General features: G+C 40.6%; 1 protein-coding gene across 1 annotated transcript in view; it reads right to left on the reverse strand.

Annotated features, from left to right (window-relative positions):
- slc30a7 (solute carrier family 30 member 7) overlaps window positions 1-23,166 on the reverse strand; it is a 75,835-nt gene that overhangs the window by 46,111 nt on the left and 6,558 nt on the right. Inside the window, exons 3-4 of the mRNA XM_073063387.1 lie at window positions 6,460-6,573; window positions 4,187-4,274 (exon numbers count right to left, since the gene is read on the reverse strand). Of these exons, the coding sequence (XP_072919488.1) occupies window positions 4,187-4,274; window positions 6,460-6,573 (202 nt within the window). The remainder of the gene's footprint in view (window positions 1-4,186; window positions 4,275-6,459; window positions 6,574-23,166) is intronic.

Here is a 23,166-nt window from a genome sequence, read left to right on the forward strand (position 1 = left end):
TTAAAAAAAAGTTTTGGAGATCCCATACAACATTGTCAGCAAATTCTAGATTTAATAAAAGCCATAATGAAACCTAAAGCATTGGCTATAGTAAAATGCCAGGCACATAAAAAGGGAAACGATGTAATAACAAAGGGAAATCAAGCTGCAGACGAGGCAGCTAGAAAAGCGTCTGGGTGTACATCAGCTGTCATTGCCCCCCAGGTAAGCCTGACTCCAGAACCTGACGTGGAGGACCTAATTGACATACAAGGTAAGGCAACTTTGGCAGAACAGACAATGTGGAGAAAAAGCGGGGCCAAGCAGAACCCGGAAGGCTTGTGGAGCACGGAAGACGGTTTGTTGGTAGCGCCCACCCCTCTACTGACGATTCTGATTTCAGAAGCGCATGGGATGGACCATTGTGCAAAGGGGGAAGTGATAAGGGAAATAAAGAAGGATGGTTTTTGGTCACCTTTATTTACAGGCTTCAGTGGACTTCGTCTTATCACAGTGCGAGGTATGCGCACAAAATAATGTTCGGAAGGGAATTACAACCCCAATAGGCCACATTCCTGTACCTGAAGGACCATTTGAACATTTAGTGATCGATTACGTAGACATGATAGAGACAGTGGTAAAATTCCTGACAAATGAAGTAATCCCCAGGTTTGGAATACCTACAGAAGTTAGTTCAGACAATGGTTCAGCTTTTATCCAGAAAGTGGTCAAACTGGTACTACAGGCGCTGAGGATAAAGCAAAGGTTTGGATGTGTATACCACCCTCAGTCGCAGGGCATGGTGGAGAGAATTAATGAAACCCTGAAAGGCAAATTAAACAAAATTTGTGCAGATACTAAACTTAATTGAGTCAATGCTTTACCGTTAGCAGTGATGAGTTACTGCATGCAAACTAATCGAATAACATGCCTGACACCGCATGAGATGCTCACTGGGAAGCTATCATACCTGTGAGAGGGGTAAGCAAAACTGTTGAATGGATAAACTATATATACTACAATCAACAGAGGTTCATCAACTACACCAATGATGCACTGGAGGTCTTAGGGCAACAGCTGGATGCGACTAGCAGGGTGGCATGGCAAAACAGACAGGTACTGGATTGGCTTTTGGCAGAGAAAGGGGGTGTGTGTGTAATGTTTGGAGAACAATGCTGCACTTTCATACCGAACAATACTAGCCCAGAAGGGTCTTTCACCAGAGCAATGGATAAGTTAAGGAATCTGCGGACGGAGGTCAAACAAAATGCAGGGTTCGGACATCAGTTCTTTGATTGGTTAGAAAGTAGACTCGGAGGATGGGGAGCATGGATGACTAAAGTAGCAATAACTGTCAGTATTGTATTGTTGAGCTGTGTGCTTGTGCTGTGCTGTTTTCTTCCTTGTCTCAAATCTCTTGTAGTGCGTGCTGCAACCAAACAATTTCCGAAGCTCGTGACGATTGCCGAAGCTGGCGTAGTGGAGACAGAAACACCAAAAATGTATCGTTACTATTACGTACCCGTGACACGTGACAGTGGTACCCTTGTCACGTGACTGGGGTTGAAGTTATACTGGACATGAGGTAATGGTGGAGTGATGTCATTTTCCCGCCAGTAGAGGTCATGTGACAGGTTTTTTCTACAGGGTATAAAAGGGAGACCCACCCTGTCAGGTGGGGCAGTTCGTGGCTGGATTTGCCAAGATGACTTCATATCACTGTGTGATTTAATGTGATGACGCAGTTTAGTTAAAAATGAAGTTTTATATAATGCCTAAAGTTTAAAAGGTCAGAGCCAACGGTTTCTTTGCTAAGGGAGAGTGAAGTTTGGAAAATGGAGATCGAGGAAAATCGATTTTCGATGGATTGACTTCGACCTTGTGTGATCCTCATTCGGAAGGATTTCGTTTACTATTCTCATGATAGTCTCCGCTGGAAAAAGCGGGAGATTGAGAATATTGTGGAAGGAAGGTCAGTCACTTTAAGCTGTTATATTTAATAAAATTCGACGTGGGAGTTCGACGCTGGGAATCGAAGGACATCGACGTGGAAGAGAATTTACATCGCTTTAAAAAGTCTCTCCTTTTAAAAGTACCGTGAGGTTTTGAACTGTCGGCATATCGCTTTAAAGAACTCTTTTTTTTTCAATACTGCTTTAAAGACTGTTTGGGACTGCAACGCTATTAAGGACTGTTTGAGCAGCTGAGCTCGGATCATTGTTTGGGTTTGTTTACTTTTGAGGGGGTTTGTTTCAGTGTTTAATAAACGTGTTATTTGTTATAAAAACCCTTCGTCTAACTCATCTATAATTATTGTTGCCTGAATACGTAACATTACAGCCTACAACACCTGCAGGATGAACAGGAGCAAAACGACAGTGTGGGAGTAGATTGTAAGGGCTTTTGAGTCTTTTTCCCTGTCTCAGGTACAAAGGGACAGGTTTTTGGCTCAACGGCCCAGGGTAACAGGGAGAGAATACTTTGAGGTTTCGGCGCAGGAAATTTTAGTTTCACCCGAGATTGGGAATACGCTTGCGTTTATTGGGGCTTTTGTGCGCAGACTCTTAGTCTTCTCTCTGTGTAAGTGTGAGACCCGGAGGGGTCTCAAAGGGGGGATATATTGGAGAATATGAATTTTATGGAGTATAAAACTTAATGCTAAAAACTATGGTGTGTTGGTATATGCTAGGGAGAGGTGGCTGGGAGCGGTCGCCAGCTGTGAAGTTGCTGTGTAACCAAAACTGTGTGAAATGCTAAAAGACAATGATGTGTTAATATATGCTAATCAGGTATCCAATTGAATGTAGAGACAATATGTGTTAATGAAAAGTAGCTCAGGGATATTTTGCTTTGAACTTGTCGGCTGTGTAACTAAAGCAATGTAGAGACAATATGTAGGGATATTTTGCTTTGAACATGTCGGCTGTGTAACTAGAGCTATGTAGGAGACAAGTTGTCTGCTGTGTAATTAAAACTATATAGTAAATAGTAACGGATGTACTGTGATATGCACCGCTTGGATATGTTAATGCAGCTAAACCAGGTTTGCTTTAAAAAGCGGCTGGGTCCGATAATCGGGAGGCAGTCAGCGACCAGTTCAATGACTGTCTCAGCTTTGTTTTGCAAATTAAAGTTTAACCCTTCTTGAAGAATTTTCTGCGTCTCCTGGTCATTTGAAAAGCACGAAAAACCACGACACTGGTAGCATGATTAGACTTGACAAAGGTTACTCCATCAATCAAGTAGCTCACCCACTGAGTAGTTGAAGCTACACAAAAATAATTAACTATCACAGGGAGCAGATATTTCATTAGAAATACAAAGTTTTCAGGATAGGGTAAGTAGAAGCGAAAATGGGAGACGCTACTGGAGATAACACAAGGCATAAACTTGCCAACGACAACAATTGGATTAGCGTTTTGTAAAGGCTCTCGATATTTTACTGCACACTATTCTCACAGCACTGAACACAGTATAATTAACCAATTCTCTATGATTGCCTACCATCGAAGTCTGGTCTTGAAAAGAAAGATTTGCTGAGGTGGTATTGGTGCAGAAAACACTAGCAATAGAAAGTTACTGGAGGAGAGTTGGTAGAAGAGCTGGAACAAACAGGAACAACTGCAAATTTGGAGGCATCTACCAAGAAGGTGGACATCTCAAACTCTTTACAAAGTGGTAGAGATATGTGCTGTTTAATATCTGCCTCATATTCCAACAGGTTTCTAATGCACAGTACAATTTTGTGCAAAACTGCCATCATTGAACATAGCCAACTGCTTGCATAAGCTATTGAGTCACTTGAACAGAAATGCTGACAACAATTTCAGCTCGTGGTCTTCTGCTCAGGTCTGAAAATAACCCTCAAGTCCAAAAGTCTAGATAAAATCAAATCTATATCTTTATGTTACATACACCCCCAAAAATACATCCCCTCTTTAGAGCAGAGGATGCCAACTTGGATCCACAGACCCCTCCCTTGCTTTAGAGGTGATAGCGAGAACACAATGTAACATTGTTTCATAAATCTAGGAAAACAGAACAATCAACATGCAAATAAAAGAATTGCAGATTGCAAATAAAACCAAAAAGATTTTAGAAATAGAGTCAAGATTTGACTGCCAATTATCCCTTGCAAGGCCCAAAAAGTAATCAACTGAGAGCAAATTTCTGCAGCTCGAACATAACCATATTTTCACTAACCAACCTCTATTCCTTCTGAAAAAATGAAGAAAGCTGTGAAGATCAGAAACAATCCATTCACAAATCCAGCCAAAACTTCTGCACGGACATATCTGCCAAAGGAAACAAAATACGCACTGTGTAACACCTTCCACCTCTTGACCAGGAGCATGAAATGTTACATTTTCTCAAAAGTTGGTTAAGGTTGATACAAATAATAGCATAATCAAGACAAACCAAATGCTTGTCTGAGAATTCCTTATTTAGTAACTTTCCCTCCCCCATGTTGTCTAGACATCATTTGCATTGTCATGTTCAATATAGTAAAAACTTAGTTGCATTTTAATTTATTTATAATTCATTTTGTCTTCAAAATTTAAGCATTTCTTGATCCAAAATCTGAATACATTACATTAGCAAAAGAAATAAATAATGGCATTACTATGAAACCCAAGTTAAGATGTTAGACTTATGCTAAACCACTTTAAATTCATCTCTCCAGCAATATCTTTAGATTCTCTTAGTATACAAAGATAATTAACACTGATGTGGAATATACTCAATGGTTCATCATCCCAAGCCCCTTATAAGAGGCAGAGAATTCCAGTCAATTACTTGAAATAATTTCTCCAGAACTCAGTTCTAAATGACACCCCTTTTACTCAGGAACTGGGGATAACCTTAGAAAGGTCATGCAGGAGAAACATCTACCAAGCTTCTAATAGACCAGATCATCCTTCAAACTTGAGGAACTTAGACAGAGTCTACTGATTTTCTGCTGTGACAATCCCTATATCCGAGATAGTCTTGTAGACCAACAGTGCACTCCACGCGTAGCCCTCTTGGACGGGGGGGGGGGGGGGGGAGGGGTGGTGTGTGTGTGCGTGTGTGTGTGTATTTTTGTTTTTTTTCAAATAAACACAAATCTGGCTGCAGTTCTCTTGTTCTAAAGTTCCAGGGCACTCCTACTTAAGGAAAGAGACTGTAGCTGGACACCATCCCCACCCCCCACATTATCTTTCTGAAATTCACATGTGTATATTACTAAAAAGGGCTTCTTTGGTTTGTTATGAGTAGGAATGCTTCTTTGTCTGTTAAATGTTTCTCTTGCCGTTGTTTTGCTTTAGAATGGCTGATATGGTAATTGTATTCATTTGTTAATCAATGGGGAATATTATTGTGTTTTGTGAGGCTGGGAACTTGGGGGAGGGGTTGCGCGGACTTGGAGTGTGAGGAGAGTCGGGAGGAGAGACAGACGAGGAAGGTGGATGGGCGCTGGACGGCTCGTAAGACCACCGGGGTGGTCCCAGGTGTGACAACGTGGCTGTCGGATGATTCGTTGATTGAGCTCCTACGATGTGCACTACACTGACTGAACTTTGATGTTGGCGCCTTTTGTTTTTTTCTTTTCTTGTATATATATATATATTTATTGTATTGCCTAATACTTCTTTAATTAATGTTAGTAAATTCTATAAAGGGTATTTCATAACGGTATTTGGTGTGAAGTTGATACGGCGAGCGGTGCGAGGCATAAACTCGATTCTCACAGCACCTGCGTGTACGGGAGGCGGGGTTGGTGAGTGGTTGGATCTCCTTTTCCCCTAGACATATACCAGCCTTTTGGGTAAGTGTTACACACATAAAAAGATACCCAGGTCTTCCTGGAATTCTGATTTTCCATTTACTTCCCTGCCTAATTGGGTATCTTTACAGTTTTCACACCATATCCCATCTGCTTTTTATTTTACCACTAACTTTACAATCTAATTCCCTTACGAGGCCTTTTTAAACTGTCCACACATTTTATTACTCACCTATCTTTTGTTTGCCAATCAGAAAATAACCCATTTGTTCTATTTTCTGTCTGTTAACCAGTTCTCTAACCATACTAATATATTACCCCCATCCATAAACACAATAATAACTGAGTTCTCTTAAGTTTTGTGAAAATTGAAACCAGTATTACATCATTTTAGGCTGGAGGGAACTTATCAAAATTAAATGAACAACGCTCTATCACTGAGTTATGAAAGAGTTCCATGTTGAAATGGAGTTGTGATACTTACAACAGAAATAAAGAAAAAAAGTTTACCCCTGAGCTTGTGGTGATAAAAGGGAACTTAAACCCTTCCAAGGGAATCAGACCAAACTCTTGTATAGATTGTTTATTCCACTAGTGCAAGAAACGCCCTAAAATCTAATTATTTCAAATAAAGCTTTAAAAAACACACAAGTGTTAAACAATATTTGTGTACAGCTACATAATTAAATATCAATAAGCACTCTTGTTCTTACCCGTAGGAAAAGGTATCATTTGATCTCCATCTAGAAATCACGGATGCTGCCAATCCAGCCAGAAGAGCAGTGCAGTCAAAGAACATATGGAATGAGTCCGAAATGAGACCTAAACTAAAGCACAACACACAAGAGTCACATTTGCAACAGAACTCCAGAAAATTCAATCTTCTGTGTTTTTTGTAACTGCCACTTTTACAGAATTGTAATTTCTCTCCATCAGCCAAGTCTGGAGTCTGAATAGCATGAGAGGTGCTACTGAATGCATTATTAATATTTTTAATGCTGACACACACGGCCCAAGAGGGAGCATTAAGCACTTTAGAGTCCATACTGGCTCCAAACTGAACAATTCCATAGATTACAAGACACACCAGCAGAATTAGACCACTTGGCCCATTGAGACAGCTTCACCATTCCATCAAGGCTAACTTACAATCTCAACCCCATTCTCCTTGTAACCTTTGACACCTTTACTAATCAAGAACCTATCAACCTCCACTTTAACTACACACAATAAATTGGTCTTCAGAGCTGTCTAAGGCAATGAATTCCACATATTCACTAGCCTCCAGCCAGAGATTCATCCTCACAACTGTTCCATTCTGCCTCTCCTGATTTCCTTGTTACTCTGCAGTTTATTCTTTCTCACAAACCAATCAAATCCCTAATTTGCTGCTTTATCAACAGTAACACATTAGTTTTGTTTAAATTCAGACAATGGTTTAAAGTAGGTCCGGAAAACAATAATATACCATGTTAAATTTGCATTGTACATCGCTCCTACTTAAGAAATAGCGAGCTAAAGTGAAAGGTAATAAACTGCAACAAGGGAAATGGAGGAATTACTGCATAGATGCTCAGAACAGTCACACTGCAGTGGAAAGCGCAGAGTTTGTTGATCTATGTGGTTTTTCCCTGGGTGCTCCAGTTTCCTCCTACAGTCCAAGGACTTAGCGATTAGTAGGTTAATCAGTCATTTTAAACTGCCCTGTGATTAGGCTGTCCTGTTAAATAGGTGGGTTGCTGGATGGTGCAACACTTTGGGCTGGAAGGGCATATCTCCAATAAATAAACGAATAAATGACTGAATTTGGCAAAAATCACTGTTGAAGAACCATATACCAGGGATTTATGAAAGGCTGAGAGGAATGTCCTATGAATCAGCCCTGGTCAAATGTACAATCTAATCTCGACTCAATGTCACTACAGGATAAATAAATATAATTTTTAAAAAATTATTTAAAAGGTACAGCTCAAAATAGACCCTACCAGACTTTCAAGTCACGCCCTCCAACAACACCCTAGAACCCTGATTTAACCATAACCTAATCACAGGACAATTTACCTACTTGGCAAGTCTTTGGACTGTGGGAGGAAACCGGAGCACCCAGGGAAAACACACTCTGAATTACTGGGTATTGGAAGAGAGGTAAAATAAAGATCTGGCATTGAGGAAGGACTCAGTAATTACGGAATATACAGTCAGCCCTCCATATCCACAGATTCCGCACGCACGGATTCAACCAACCGTGTATCGGGAAAACCCAGAAGTTTTCTCTCCAGCACTTGTTGTTTGAGCATGTAGACTTTTTCCCCCCCTAAACATTTACATTGTATCCGGTATTATAAGTAATCTAGAGATGATTTAAAGTATATGGGAGGATGTGCATAGGTTACCGCAGATCGGGAATCGAAAAAAAAAACAGAAGTTCTCCAAGTCGGAACAGGTACATCTGGTATTATTTAACGTCAGTTAGTCAAACGTTTGTCTTAGTATATGGTATATATTTTACCTTTCTATGTATATAAAACACTTAAGTAACATATTAGTAATGGTTTAATTATTGAAATACATAATTGTAGCTTTCGTTGGGGCAGGGCCTTCACATGCTTCATTATTCTCACTTTATCCCGACTGTAGCCTAACGCTTTTCTAATGACCGATGGCGTTTCACCTCTTTCCGATCGCTTTATTATTTCCACTTTATTTTCAATCGTGATTGTTTTCCGGAACAGAAATACTGTGGGTGGATTTAAATACCTCCTTATCTGATGAGAGCTGGGACTTGATTCTCAAATCGGTTAACTCAACCTCTCTTTGTGCTCGCCATTGCCTTTTACAGTTTAAGATTGTTCATAGAGCCCATATGTCTAAATCTAAGCTATCTCGATTCTACCCTAACATTAGTACGCTCTGTGATAAATGCAAGAGGGGCGAGGCCTCTCTCATTCATATGTACTGGTTCTGTCCTAGCTTGAAGAAATTTTGGAAAGATGTCTTCACTACGTTATCGTATATTCTGAATCAGCACCTAGAACCAAACCCCTTAATTGCTTTGTTCGGTTTCTGGGGCGAGACAGATTTACGTCTGAGTCTGACCAAATGCCGAATATTATCCTTTGCCTCTCTCCTGGCTGGACGCTTGATCCTCCTTAGATGGAGAGATGTTGCCCCGCTCACTCATGCTCAATGGCTTAACGACATTATGGCCTGCTTGGACCTCGAAAAAATTCATTATTCAGTTCTTAATTCGGATCTAAAGTTCCATAAGGTCTGGGGACCTTTTATCGAGTACTTTCATAACCTTCCTCTTGACTAGGGTTTTTTTTCTTTTCGGTCCCTTGCTTTCAGCTCCCCTTTTTTTTCCTGGTAGTAGGCATTATTATCCTCTGTTGCTAAGTGTATTCAGTCTGGGAGTTTGATTGTCCTGATTTATATTCTCTATATTGTGTTGTGGTTGGTCTGGAGTTTTTTTTGTGTTGTGGGGCTTGGGGAGGATACTAAGTTTACTTGTCTTCAATTTAGGTGCTTTTTTGTTAAATTCTCTTCCTTTGTAGCATATTGTCATTGTATGCTTAATTTTGCACTGTACTAATGTTCCTCATTGTGATTTGGGGTTTTTTTAAATTTGTAAAATGTATAGAAAAACTAATAAAAAAAATTTAAAAGAAAGAAAGAAATACTGTGGGTGGCAGATCCCAAGTTCCACCGGGTACTAAAATCCACCGCACCAAGACAGGTTAAAAAAGCTCTGGTGCTCCACCTGGTCCTAAAGTCCACCGCACTGAGAAAAGTTAAATAAGGTCCGGAGCTCCGCCGGCTCCTAAAGTCCACTGACTTGAGCATCCATGTTTTTTGGTATCTGCGGGGGGTCCCAGAACCAATCCCCTGTGCATAAGGAGGGCCGACTGTACACTTAATTTCTCAAAAGACATGCAATTGGTATAGGGGTTAGTGAACAATTAACATGCAGTTGAAGGACAGGTGTGGAAAACATGAGTCTGAGGAAACATCTGTACTGATGGAATGGAATAAACATCCTACAAAAAAGGTAAACAGAGGCACAACAAAGTTTAATGCTTTCAAGAATTCAAAAAAATCCAAACAGCCTAAGCATAAACAAGTAAGAAGCAATCATAGTTGAAGCATTAAAAGTGGAATAATGATGGTATCATAACAGATGGGTTATGGAAGAGACACCCAGAAAATCATTGACTTATTTAAGAGGAGGTGCAATTAAAAATTAGTTTAACTGTTCATGTATCAAGTGTTAATAGTGAAATAAGAGTTACTGGCAATCATGCATGGGAAGGAACCAGACTTAGCAACGATCAGTGAGGAATGGTTACTGAAATTGGTTGCAAGACATAACATTTAGAAAGCATAGAGAAAAAAAGGGGGAGATGGCGTAATAACACTGATAAGAATAATGGCAATAAATCGAAAGTGAGTTTGAGCTTGGGAGGTTCTGTGAGTCATTTAGGCAAAGAACTGAGGTGTACCTAGTAGACAGTCTGCACTGAAGCCACTGTGGTGGAAGGAATCATTGAAAAGGGTGATTGATTAATACTAACCAAACAGGTGCTGCATCTAAAATGGTGACTACCGTAGATTCCGGATTATAAGCCGCTACTTTTCCCCCACATTTTGAACAGCTTTGAACACTGCGGCCTTTAATCCAGAGCGGCTAATACATGGTTTTTTTTCATGCCGCCTCGTAAACATTTTGCCTCGTAACAGTAGACCAATAAAATTGATGAGTAGTTCACAGAGGTCCAATGAAATTGTACGATAAATCAAGCGCACTTTCACAATTAAATTATTGTAAATCAGTCATTTGTACTCACCCTCATCAACATGGAAAATACTCGAAGAAAAGCAAGACCCGAGCGCGTCAGACCCGATTAGACCCGATCGCGTTACGCAAGCGCGTCAGACCCGATTAGACCCGATCGCGTTACGCAAGCGCGTCAGACCCGATTAGACCCGATCGCGTTACGCAAGCGCGTCAGACCCGAGCAAAAACGCTGCTTTTAAGTTAAAGGCGATCAATTAACTTTTCCTGGTAGGCTGCCGTATATATATTTTTACCAGTCGCTAGGAGATATTGGAATGTTGTTCGTGCTGTTCAGTAAAAAAGTATATGCAACGTAATTTGTGTTACCGATACGTATGTATATTTAAAAGTAGCGGTGCGGCCTAAAATCCGGTGCGGCCTTTACAATTAAAAAATTGATTTTATTTCTAAAATTAGAGCCAGCGGCTTTTAATCAGGTGCGCTCTGTAGTCCGGAATCTACGGTAGCTTGTTAAGTGTTGTTGGAACTACACACCAGCCAAGTGGTGTGCATTTCAAATGACTACTGACTTTTAAAACTTGTACACAAAAGAAAGGCTTTATCAGAATCAGGTTTAATATCACTGGCACGTCGTGTTGTTTTGCAGCAACAGTACATTGCAATACATAATAAAAACTATAAATTACAATTAAGTATATTTTTAAAAATTAATTAAGTAGTGCAAAAAGAGGGAAAACTACTCAGGTAGTGTTCATGGGTCATTGCCCATTCAGAAATCTTCAGTGTGAGATGAGATGAGTCAATCTCTGCAAGATGCCCAGACTGATCTGCTCTTGCACACATAATGTTTATGTGGCTGACCCAATGCTGTTTCTGATCAATAGTGATCGAAGATGCTGATCACAGAGGGCTCATGCACTGTAATGCCACTGATTATCAAGGGAAAGCTGCAAGACTTTCTCTTGAAGGTTGGAGGGAGGGAGAAGGGTGGTGGTAATTGTCTGGAACTACTGTGGCAAAAAAATATTACTTCCACTTACGATCCATGCCAAAGTATTGCCTAATCTTTGCTGTATAGCATGGACTGTGCAATTATCAGTGAGTATACACAATTCTGATGGAAGGAAAACCTGTGATAAAGCGAAAGAATGATGCCACATTGCCAATCAGGCAATGGGCCGAGATGACTAACCACCAACAACTATACCCATTCTCCTGATGCAGAAAGTGAACAGTTGCCCAAGAATAAAGTCCATTAAAGAACCCTAAGAAGCAAACTTTTCTGATGGATAATGCACCTCCTCCACAATAATCTTTCACATCCAGAGATTAGTAAACATTGTCAAATGTACTCACGCAAATAAATCTATCGATTACATGCATGTAAACGGATTATTAATGTGGACTGCTTTTAAGAAAAGCATTTAAGTGAGCAGAATTATTTGAAATTTTTTTTGAAGAACAATATTAATCTTAAATGTCCAGAGTATTTAGTACAGCAAAACTAATAACCCAGATCAAGCCTTGGATCAAAATATTTTTGAAGTGGTTATAGTGGTAGAATGGAACCAAATTTCAGCAACAGGCTTAACAGAAATTGTGCAGCAACTAAACAGAGGTGAAAATGGTGGTGAAGAAAATACTAAGCAGCAGGAAATAAAGTTGCTTTCTAATAATGACATCATACAATTTGTAAATGAAAAGACCAGAGAATTGAGCAGAAGTAGAAGAAAGGCCAATTCTATAGCAGCCTCTTCCTTCCATAGTTACCCATGTTAAGAAACAGCTGTATCATTTAATTCAAAACTATTTCAGAATCAGATTTAATATCACTGGCATATGTTGTGAGATGTAACTTTACAGCAGCAACACAATCAAATGCATGTTAAATAAATATAGTGAAAAAAACTGAGTATACATATTTCAGTATATACATGTCTATTACTTAAAATAAGTAGTGCAAAATAACAAATAAAAACAAAGTAGTGAGATAGTGTTATTGGGTTCAATGTCCATTTAGGAATCGGATGGCAGAGGGGAAAAAAAGCTGTTCCTGAATCTCTGAGTGCGTGCCTTCAGGTTTCTGTACCTCCTTCCTGATGGTAACACTGTGAAGAGGGCATGTCCTGGATAGTGGGAATCCTTAATGATGGACATCGCTTTCCTAAGGCACCGCTCCTTGAAGATGTCTTGGATACTATGAAGGCTGGCACCCATGATAGAGCTGACTAATTTTACAAGTTTCTGCAACTTATTTTGATCTTGTGCTAAAGCCCTCCCCACCCCACCCCCCCACCGCCCCATATCAGAAGATGACGCAGCCAGTCAGAATGCTCTCCGTGGTACATTTGTAGAAATTTGAGTGTTTTAGGTGACAAAACCAAATCTCAAAACTCCTAATGTGCTGTAGCCACTGTCTTGCCTTCTTTATAACTGCAGCAATATGTTGCATCCAGGTTAGGTCCTCAGAGATTTTGTCCCAGGAATTTGAAATTGCTCACCTTTCCACTTCTGATCCCTCTAGGAGGATTGGTTTGTGTTCCCTTGTCTTACCCATCCTGAAGTCACAATCAGCTCTTTGGTCTTGCTGACATTGAGTGCAAGGTTGTTGCTGCAATATCACTCAACTAACTGGTATATCTCACTTCTATATGCCCTTTCGTCACCATCTGAAATTCTGACACAACAGTTGTATCATCAGCAAATTTATAGATGCTGTTTGAGCTATGCCTAGCCATACAAGCATGGGCGTAGACAGGGTAGAGCAGTAGGCTTAAGCACACAACCCTATGGATCATCAGTGTTAAATGTCAACAAGGTGGGGATGTTATTTCCAATTCGTGCAAATTGCAGTCTTCCAGTTAGGAAGTCAAGGATCCAGTTGTAGAGGTCTAGGTTCTGGAGCTTTCCGATCAGGACTGTAGGAATGATGGTGTTAACTGCTGAGCTATAGTCAATAAACAGCATTCTGACATAGGTATTTGCACTGTTAAGGTTACCTAAGCTGCATGGAGAGCGTTTGAGGTCATATCTGCCGTAGACCTATTGTGATGGTTGGCAATTTGCAGTCGGTCCAGGTCCTTGCTGAGGCAAGAGTTGATTCTGGCCATGACCAACTACTCAAAGCACTTCATCACCATAGAGGAGTGCACTACTGGACAATAGTTGCTGAGGCAGCTCACACTGCTCTTTTTGGTATAATCGTTGCCCTTTTGAAGCAGATGGGATCTTCTGACTGTAGCAGTGAGAGATAGAAAATGTCTTTGAATACTCTCACCAGTTGGTTGGCACAGGTTTTCGGAGCATTACCAGGTATTCCATCTGCTTTGTGAGGGTTCACCCTCTTGAAAGACTGCCTGACACCAGCCTCCGAGACAGAGATCACAGGGTCATCGGATGCTGCAGGGATCCTCACAGCTGTGGTTTTATTCTCCCTTTCAAAGCAAGCATAAAAGGCGTTGATCTCATCTGGTAGTGAAGCAGCGCATCATTAATGATGTTGGGTTTTGCTTTGTAGGAAGCAATGGCCTGCAAACCCTGCCAGAATTGACTGCATCCAATATCACCTCCAAACCTCACTTGGAATTGCTCCCTGGCTCTTGAAATAGCAAGTCATACCTGGTTTACTTATACAGACCTGGATCACTAGACTTATATGCCACATATCTAGCCCTCAGCAGATTACGAACCTCCTGGTTCATTCATGGCTTTTGGTTTGGGAATGCACAGTAACTTTTTATTGCAACACTCATCCACACAGGTTTGAATGAAGTTGGTGATAACTCTGGCATACTCATCCAGACTCAAAAATGACTCCCTGAACACAGTCCAGTCCAGTGATTCAAAGCAGTCCTGTAACCATTCCTGTGCCTCTCTAGGCCATACCTTCTTGGTCCTCACTAATGGCGCTGCAAGTCTTCAGTCTCTGCCTATACTCAGCGAGTACAAGTACAGCTAGGTAATTAGACTTACCAAAGTGTGGGCTGGGCGTGAGATAGCACCGTAGGCACTCTTGAACTTAGTGTAACAGTGGTCCAGTGTGTTACTTTCTCTGGTACTCCAGGTGATTTGTTGATAATAATTATTTAGTGACTTGATCAAGTGGCCTGGATAAAATCTCCCGCAAAATGCTGGGGAAGGCATCAGGATGTGCTACTTCATGCCTGGTGATTATATTGCTCTGTTTGTCTAGAGCCTGCTTGACATTAGCCTGAGATAGAATGTACACCATGACCAAAAAGATCACTGTAATCTCTCATGGCAGGTAAAATGGCCAGCACTTAATTGAAAGGTATTCCAGGTCCAGTGAACAATACTGGGACATCACTGATACATTAGAACACTGTGAGGAGTTGGATCATGAGGCATACACCTCCACCTCTGCTTTTGAGAGACTCGACTGACCTGTCTTGACGATATATCGTGAAACCATCTATTTGAATTGCTGCGTCCAGCATGGAAAGGGTTAACCAAGACTCCATACAGTAAAGGATGCACACATTCCTAACGTTCCTCTGATACAGCATCCTAGCACTGAGATCGTCAATTTTATTTACCAGAAACAGCACATTTACCCCAGTAAGACAGTTGGTATCAGGAGTCGAAAATCTCGTCTCTTTAAATCTGCCATCAGACGAGCACCTTGACACCAGCAGTGTCTTAAAGGGGTTGTGTGCCGGCCAGAGTCCAGTCTATTTCTGCTGGTTTTAAGCAGAAATAGATTGTTTAATTGCATTAGAACTTCATCACAGATTGTATACATCATTGGTGCAGTTATGGCTCTCAGACATAGCAGGCTAAAACGAGAATATTTGATGTTTTCCATCGTTTTCAATGAGAGCTGCCGTGAGGGTAGTCCATGAAGTTGGCGCCCCAGAAGTAATTCTGCAGGTATCTGTGATTTTGTCTTATTCATAGAGGCATTCTCCTCCATAACTGGGAATCAGCAGTAATTCTCCCAACTTCTCATGTCCACACAATGCTTGGTGGTTAAGAAAAATAACAGGAAAGGAATTAGCTCCCACAGGCCTTGGGAGGGACCATCTTAACTGATAAGTTGATTATCAGAAGGTTTGTTCATCAGACAGTATTAATATTAAATGGATGAGAACAGAATTCTTGAGTAATGAATGTCAAATCCAAAAGAATTCAGGTGGAAGAAGTCAACAAGGGCTAATTGGGTTGCAATAGCAACTATGTATTAAAAATTCCTTATTGATACAAGGTATTTTAGTTATCCAAAGGCCTTGAAAATCACTCCTTTTAAAAGGGAAAGGTCTTCGTTGATTTTGTTATCACCTACTCAGTTTTTCACATTTTTACTCAGATGATTTTAGGCTCAAGCCCAACCCAGTCTAAACAAACACGCTCATATCTTTCTTGTTCCTCAGTTCCACCCATATAGCCTCACTAGATGAGTTCTCCAGTCTGTCCTGACTGATTACTGCCATGACATTTTACCTGACTTGTAACGTGACAAATCCCCCTTTAATCCCTCCTGCTCTATCACATCTAAAACAATGGAACACTGGAATACTGAACTGCCAGTCCTGCTCCTCCTGCAAGTTTCAATAATGCCTTGTATTGGTTCATGCCTTGACTCATCTGCCTTTCCTACTTCTTGCATTGAAACATACACAACTCAGCATATTAGTCCCACCAAGCTTAACCATTTGATTCCTGACATTGAAGTCCGAACAACATCTGTTTCCACAACCTCTCCACTATCTGTTCTTGCACTCTGGTTCCGTCAAACTTGGACATTAAAACAACACCACAACCACTTTCAAGAGGATATAAAGAGCTAAAGGCAGTGTTTCAAAGAACAACGCTAACATTTTTCTTCAATTATCAAAGAACCTTAATACCTCATATATTCTTTGACAGCCCTTGCTGAATGCAAATTACATTGCCTTCAACAATTACAACATTACATATCAGAAGTATTTCTGGAAGTAAAATACTTAAAGTTCTTAGAGGTCATGAAAGAAGTCAGATAATCGCACATTTTTAATTTTCAAAAATGTACCAGATTTATCCAAACTGATTTTACAAAGCTTTCAAGAGATTTGTTTTTATTTTACTTTATTTAAACTAGACATGGGTGCCAAGATTTATATTTGCTGCCATTCAATAATTAAATGAGGATCTGTTGTGTGCTTACTCACTGAGATGTGCCTTACACCCACTTCCTTTGATAGTGTCATTCAACCCGGGGGCTTCTCAATTCCCCACATAGACTGTACCTTATCCTTGGGCAAAAATGGAGGTGGAGGGACTTCTTAATCAACTCCTCATGATACACAGACTTGAAGGTTCTGGCAAGCTCTTGCTCACTCAACTTGGAATATCCAGGAGTCCAAATACCCTGAAACAATCATATACAACCATAAAAGATGTTTACTGAACCATCCCTCATCCCTACATTAGTGAAGCGGACCACCAGACGGTGTTCCTACTCTCTGCTGAAATGGGAGAATTCAGAATATAAAGTCATGCAGTGCTAACCTGAGGAAACAAATCAGATTCGAAATGAATATTTTGTGCCAATAAACTGGTCCATGTTCAAATACTCAGCTACCAGTCTAAATGAGTATGTCACTACTATTATCAACAAATGTTTTGACAACTGTGTACCAATATGGACAATCTAGGTGTTTCCAAACTGGAAACTATGAATGAACCTGTAGACCTAGACTTCACTTCTTAAGTCTAGGTACACAGTATTCAAATCAGGTGACACTGACCTTTATAAGAAATCAAAGACTGACCCCCAGAAAGCAATCAAAGATGCTAAGAGACAATACCAGCACAAAATCAAGTCTCAGTCTAACCATACCATAACAGGTTACAAAACAAAGTCAGACAGCATCGCTCATCCCTTTCTGATGAACTTACAACACTCCACACACAATTTGAACAGAAGTGAATGAGTATGTCACCACCCACCCTGACAGTCTCCAGTTCACCTGCATCGACAGTCACCATCACAGACACAAGATCAGTCTTTCACAGAGTGAATGTATGGAAAACACTGAGCCTAGATGGTGCCCCTGGCTATGTCTTTAGATTCTATGCTGATCAGCAGGCAAGGGTATTTGCAGACATATCCCTGCTGCAAGCTGTGGTTCTATTTTGCTTTAAGAAGACCATTATCACCTGGGATCCAAGAAAAACAGGATAACATGCCTTAATTGTATATTTAACACTTCAGTAATATTTGAGTAATATTGCAAATTTGTTTGATTAAACATTCTTTGTTGTTTACATATAACCTGTAAGGAATTATGTAAAAGTTTGTGAATGGCATAAGTCATTACACCACCACATCATACAGTATATTCCGGAGTATAAGCCGACCCCCCCCCCCCACCCCATTTTCAAGGTTGAAAAAGTGACATTTTCATGTACAAGCCAATCCCTTTTGTAGAGGTTTTTGATTTAACCAGAAAAGATCACTAGATCTCACATGCCGGATACTCAGATACTCACATACTCAGCTTTGCCGGATCCAGAACCGGGAAATTTTGAGAACTAGTACCTGCTAAAAAAAAAACAGGCCTACACATTGTAGAGCGTTATAAGCGAATTCTCAATAAATAAATCAGGGAGGGAAATTTTGGATTAGGTCTCCAATGGTAAAGAATCCTCAGAATTGTAACCCTCGCGAAACCATTTAGTGCCCATCGTAATCTTGTTAACACAGGGTGGCGGGATCAGTACGTCTACTCAGTATTGAGTTTGCGACCGCCATGTACAAAAGATTAAAACAAATGCGATATAATGCTGGCTTCAAGCTGAAGGTTGTTGATTTTGCTAAAGGAATGAATAATTCTGCAGCTGCTAAGAAGTTTAGTGTAAATGAGAAACAAGTGAGAGAGTGGAGAAAGGCAGAGGACATGCTGAGGGAAATGCCATAGACTAAATGTGCAAACCGCAGGAAAACATGCCAGTGGCCAGAACTGGAAGAAAAGGTTTTAGAGTGGGTGAATCACCAGCAATCGACCAGATAGATTGTTACCAGAGAAATGATTCGAGTTCAAGCATTGAAATGGGCCGAAAAACACCGTGGGGTCAGCGAAAATTTCAAAGCTACGCAAAGTTGGTGCACCCGATTTATGAATAGACGTGATCTTGTGTTGAGACAAAAGACAAAGATTGCTCAGAAAATTCCCGCAGGGTGTTGTTTACATTCAAGGATGCTGCTGGATGGATGAAGCGGATTGCTTGAAGTGGGTTAAAGAGGTGTGGTGTCGACGTCCCGAAGGTTTCAGGAAATAAAAGTCACTACTTGTCTGGGACGTCTTCAAAGCACACTTGTCAGGTGAGACAAAAGCAGCATTGAAAGCTGAAAATACAGACATTGCAGTCACCCCCGGTGGCTTGTTTGATCTCCGTGCTCTAGCCACTAGATGTGAGCTTAAACAAATCATTCAAAGAATTCTTGCGACGACAGTGGAATGAAATTGACTCAAAAACAGCCAATAAATACAACCTGTCTTCCATGTATTCGTTTCTCCAAAGTTGGCACCCTGTGTATAAGCCAACCCCCTAATTTTAGGACCAAAATTTAGGGCCAAATTCTCAGCTTATACACCGGAATTTACGGTACTTGCATGCCTCACTAAAGAGAAAATGAAGAATACACATTTTCCCAGTTTCCCATGTTTTTCTGTCAATTAATTTCTGAAGTTACAAAACATCACAGTGGCATCAAGCAGGTTTTAAAAGGAACCCAAAATGACTACCTACCTGTCGAAGCGTAGCAAAATATACAAGTTTTTTTTTTAAAAAGCACAGCATGTTTTTGTCCGTCAGAATTGGGAAGAGAAAGAAAATCCAGTTTAACAAAAATAGCAGAAAATGGATGAAATTCATGGTTCATAAACAGTAATTATTATTATTAATACCAAATAATAATAATAATCATATATTAAAGAAGCAGAAATGGCTGGCTGCATTGGAAGGATTGTGCAATTTGATTGTCCAAAAGATAACTGGGTGACAGATTAACGAATTGAGTATTATCTTGAAGTCATAGAGATTTTAACATGCAGGTAGATTGGGAAAATCAGGTTGGTAATGAATCCCAAGAGAGTGAATTTGTTGAATGCCTACAAGACGGCTTTTTAAGAGAGGTTTGTCGTTGAACCTATTAGGAGATCAGCTATACTGGATTGAGTATTATGTAATGAACCGGAGACGATTAGGGAGCTTAAGATAAAGGAACCCTTAGGAGCCAATGATCACATATGATTTGAGTTCAACTTGAAATTTGATGGGGAGAAAGTAAAGTCTGACGTAGCAGTATTTCAGTGGAGTAAAGGAAATAACAGCAGTATTAAAGAAGAGTTGGCTACAGTAAATTGGAAGGAGATGCTGACAGGGATGACAGCAAAGCAGGAATGGCATAAGTTTCTGGGAAAAATGGGGAAGGTCCAGGATAGATGTAAACGAAGAAATATTTAAATGGCAAAGTAGTACAACAGTGGCTGACAAGGGAAGTCAAAGCTAATATAAAAACAAAGGGGAGGGTATACAACAAAGCAAAAATTAGCAGGAAGAGAGGATTGGGAAACTTTTAAAAACCTACAGAGAACAAATAAAAGAATCATTAGGAGGGAAAATATGAAATACGAAAACAAGCTAGCAAACAATATCAAAGTCAATAATAAAAGTTTTCAAGTATATAAAAAATGTAAGAGATTAGAGTGGATATAGGATCTCTGGAAAATGAGGGCAGAGAAATAACAACAGGGGTCAAGAAAGTGGGAGATGAACCAAATGAGTATTTTGCATCAGCTTCACTGTGGAAGACACAAGCAATGTGCCAGGTATTGAAGGGTGTAAGGGAAGAAAAGTGAGTGCAGTTACTACTATAAGGATGAAGATGCTCAAAAAGCTGTAAGACCTAAAAGGTACACAAATCACCCAGAGCAGATGAACAGCACCCTCAGGTTCTGAAAGAGGTAGCAGTAGATTTTGTGGAGGCATTAGTAATGATCTTTAACACAAAGTGCACTGCAGATGCTGTGGTCAAATCAAGACGTACAAAAAAGCTGGATGAACTCAGCAAGTTGGGCAGCATCCGTTGAAAGAAGCAGTCAATAATGATCTTTGGATTCTGGTGTGGCTCCAGAGGACTGGAATTGCAAATGTCACTCCACTCTTTAAGGAGGAAGACAGCAGAAAGGAATTTATAGACCAGTTAGCCTGACCTCAATAGTTGGGAAAATGTTATAGTTCATTGTTAAGGATGAGGTTATTGAGAACTTGGTGACACAGGTCAAGATAGGACAAAGTCAGCATGGTTTCCTTAAGGGAAGATCATGCATGACGAATTCTTTGAGGTGTTACGAACGTGCCACAACTCTGAGGGGCCGAAGGGTACAAAGTATCCCCCTCCTTTTTGAGAATCGCAAGATCGCTATTAATTCAGGTCTGGGGACCCAGGAAATGAGAGAGAATCCTCATGGGCTTGGAATGTGTGTCCTGCCCTCAGCGAGACAAAGCCACGGATACCGGCCATTGTCTCTTGGAGACGGAATTGTGTATTGAGTACTGTACTATTCATTGAAGCCCTCAGGGAATGACCAGAGTGGGCTGGTTGAGGGATTGCATCATCCCAACCTGATTGACATCTGAGACCCCGTGAGTAAGGATAAAAGAGGGTCTGGGGAACAACCCCTTTAGACGCACCAGGAGAGACGCTGGAAGTCCCGTGACAGCATTTGGTAGAGTCAGCCGGTGGGAGGCTCGCGTGCGTCCTTTCCCTTTGCCGGGATTGGGGGCCTTACCACGGAAGAACGGCTTTAGCTAAAAGGAGAAACCAACACCCACGGAACTCTGGAAGGATCGACATCATAAAAAGGAAAAGCTGGCAAGTTCTAAAAATCTGTCTTTTGACTCCAACCAAAGACTGCAGCTTGAATGAACTTGAGTGACTTTTATATTTCCATCGGACAATACATTAGCCCCTAGACAACGATAGAGCTTATTTCTTATTGATTATTATTATACCCGCACTTTTAGAGTTAGTATTGACAACGTATATTATCTGTATGTTTGCATTGATATTATTTTTGTGTATTTTTACCAATAAATACTGTTAAAAATAGTACCATCAGACTTCAACGGACCTCTCTATCTTTGCTGGTAAGTGACCCAGTTACGGGGTTCGTAACAGAGGAGACTACAAGTAAGATAAAGGGGATGCAGTGGGTGTTGTATATTTGGACTTTCAGAAGGCCTTTGACAAGATGCCACATGAGGCTGCTTACCAAGTTAAGAGCCAATGGTATTACAAGAAAGTTACTAGCATGGTTAGAGCATTGCCTGATTGGTAGGAGGCAGTGAGTTGGAATAAAAGGATCCTTTTTAGGTTGGCTACCACTGACTAGTGGTGTTCCACAGGTTGGTGTTGGGACTGCTTTTTATGCGGTACAACGATTTAGATGATGGATAGATGGCTTTGTTGCCAAGTTTGCAAATGATATGAAGATTTGTGGAGGGCCAGGTAGTGTTGAGTGAAAAGGAAGGCTGCAGAAGGACTTAGGTTAGGAGAATAGGCAAGAAAGTGGCAAATAAAATACAATGCTGGAAAATGCATGGACATACACTTTACTAGTAGAAATAAATGTGCAGACTATTTTCTAAATGGGGAGAAAATCCTAAAACTTGAGATGCAAAGAGACTTGGGACTCCTTGAGCAGAACATCCTAAAGGTTAGCTTGTAGGTTGGGTCAGTGGTGAGGAAAGCAAATGCAATGTTAACACTTATTTCAAGAAGTCCGGAATGTAAGAGCAGGGATGTGATGCTGAAGCTTTATAAGGCACTGGTGAGGCTCACCTTGAGTATTATGAACGGTTTTGGGCTCCTTATCCAAGAAAAGATGTGCTGGCATTGGAAACAATTCAGTGGAAGTTCACAAGGATGATTCTGGGAATGAAAGGGCTATCATATGAGGAACATTTGATGACTCTTGAGTCTGTACTCGCTAGAATTTAGGATAAGGTGGGATCTCACTGAAACCTTTTAAACATTGAAAGGCCTAGACACCGGAAAGGACATTTCCCATAGTGGGGGGAGTCTAGGACAAGAGGGCACAGCCTCAGGATAGAGGGGTATCCATTTACAACAGAAATGCAGTGAAATTTCTTTAGCCAGAGTGTGGTAAATTTATGGAATTTGTTACCACAGGCAGCTGTGGAGGCCAGGTCATTGGGTATATTTAAAGTGGAGATTGATAGGTTCTTAATTGGACATGGCATCAAAGGTTACAGGGGGAAGGCCAGGGAGTGGGGCTGGGGGGGGGGGGAAGGATCAGCCATGATTGAATGCCAGAGCAGACTCAATGGGCCAAATGGCCTAATTCTGCTATGTCTTATAGCCTTATAATTGAATTAGCCAATGAAAAGTGAGTGCCAGTGTTACTAAGTGCAGTTGGTGGGAATTTCTTCCACTGAAGAAATCTGAACAAAGGTTACAATTCTAAGTATTCCTGCATTACTTGCACATTACCTGCAAATTTCATTTTGGCTGTTTTGGTTGAAGCAGTTAAACTTCTAAGCAAACTGTTTCAGTCATTCCACACAATGAGTTTGAACTGCATTTCAAAGTTTCTGA

Source organism: Hemitrygon akajei, chromosome 12 (genome assembly GCF_048418815.1).
Source record: "Hemitrygon akajei chromosome 12, sHemAka1.3, whole genome shotgun sequence".
Lineage (NCBI taxonomy): Eukaryota > Metazoa > Chordata > Chondrichthyes > Myliobatiformes > Dasyatidae > Hemitrygon > Hemitrygon akajei.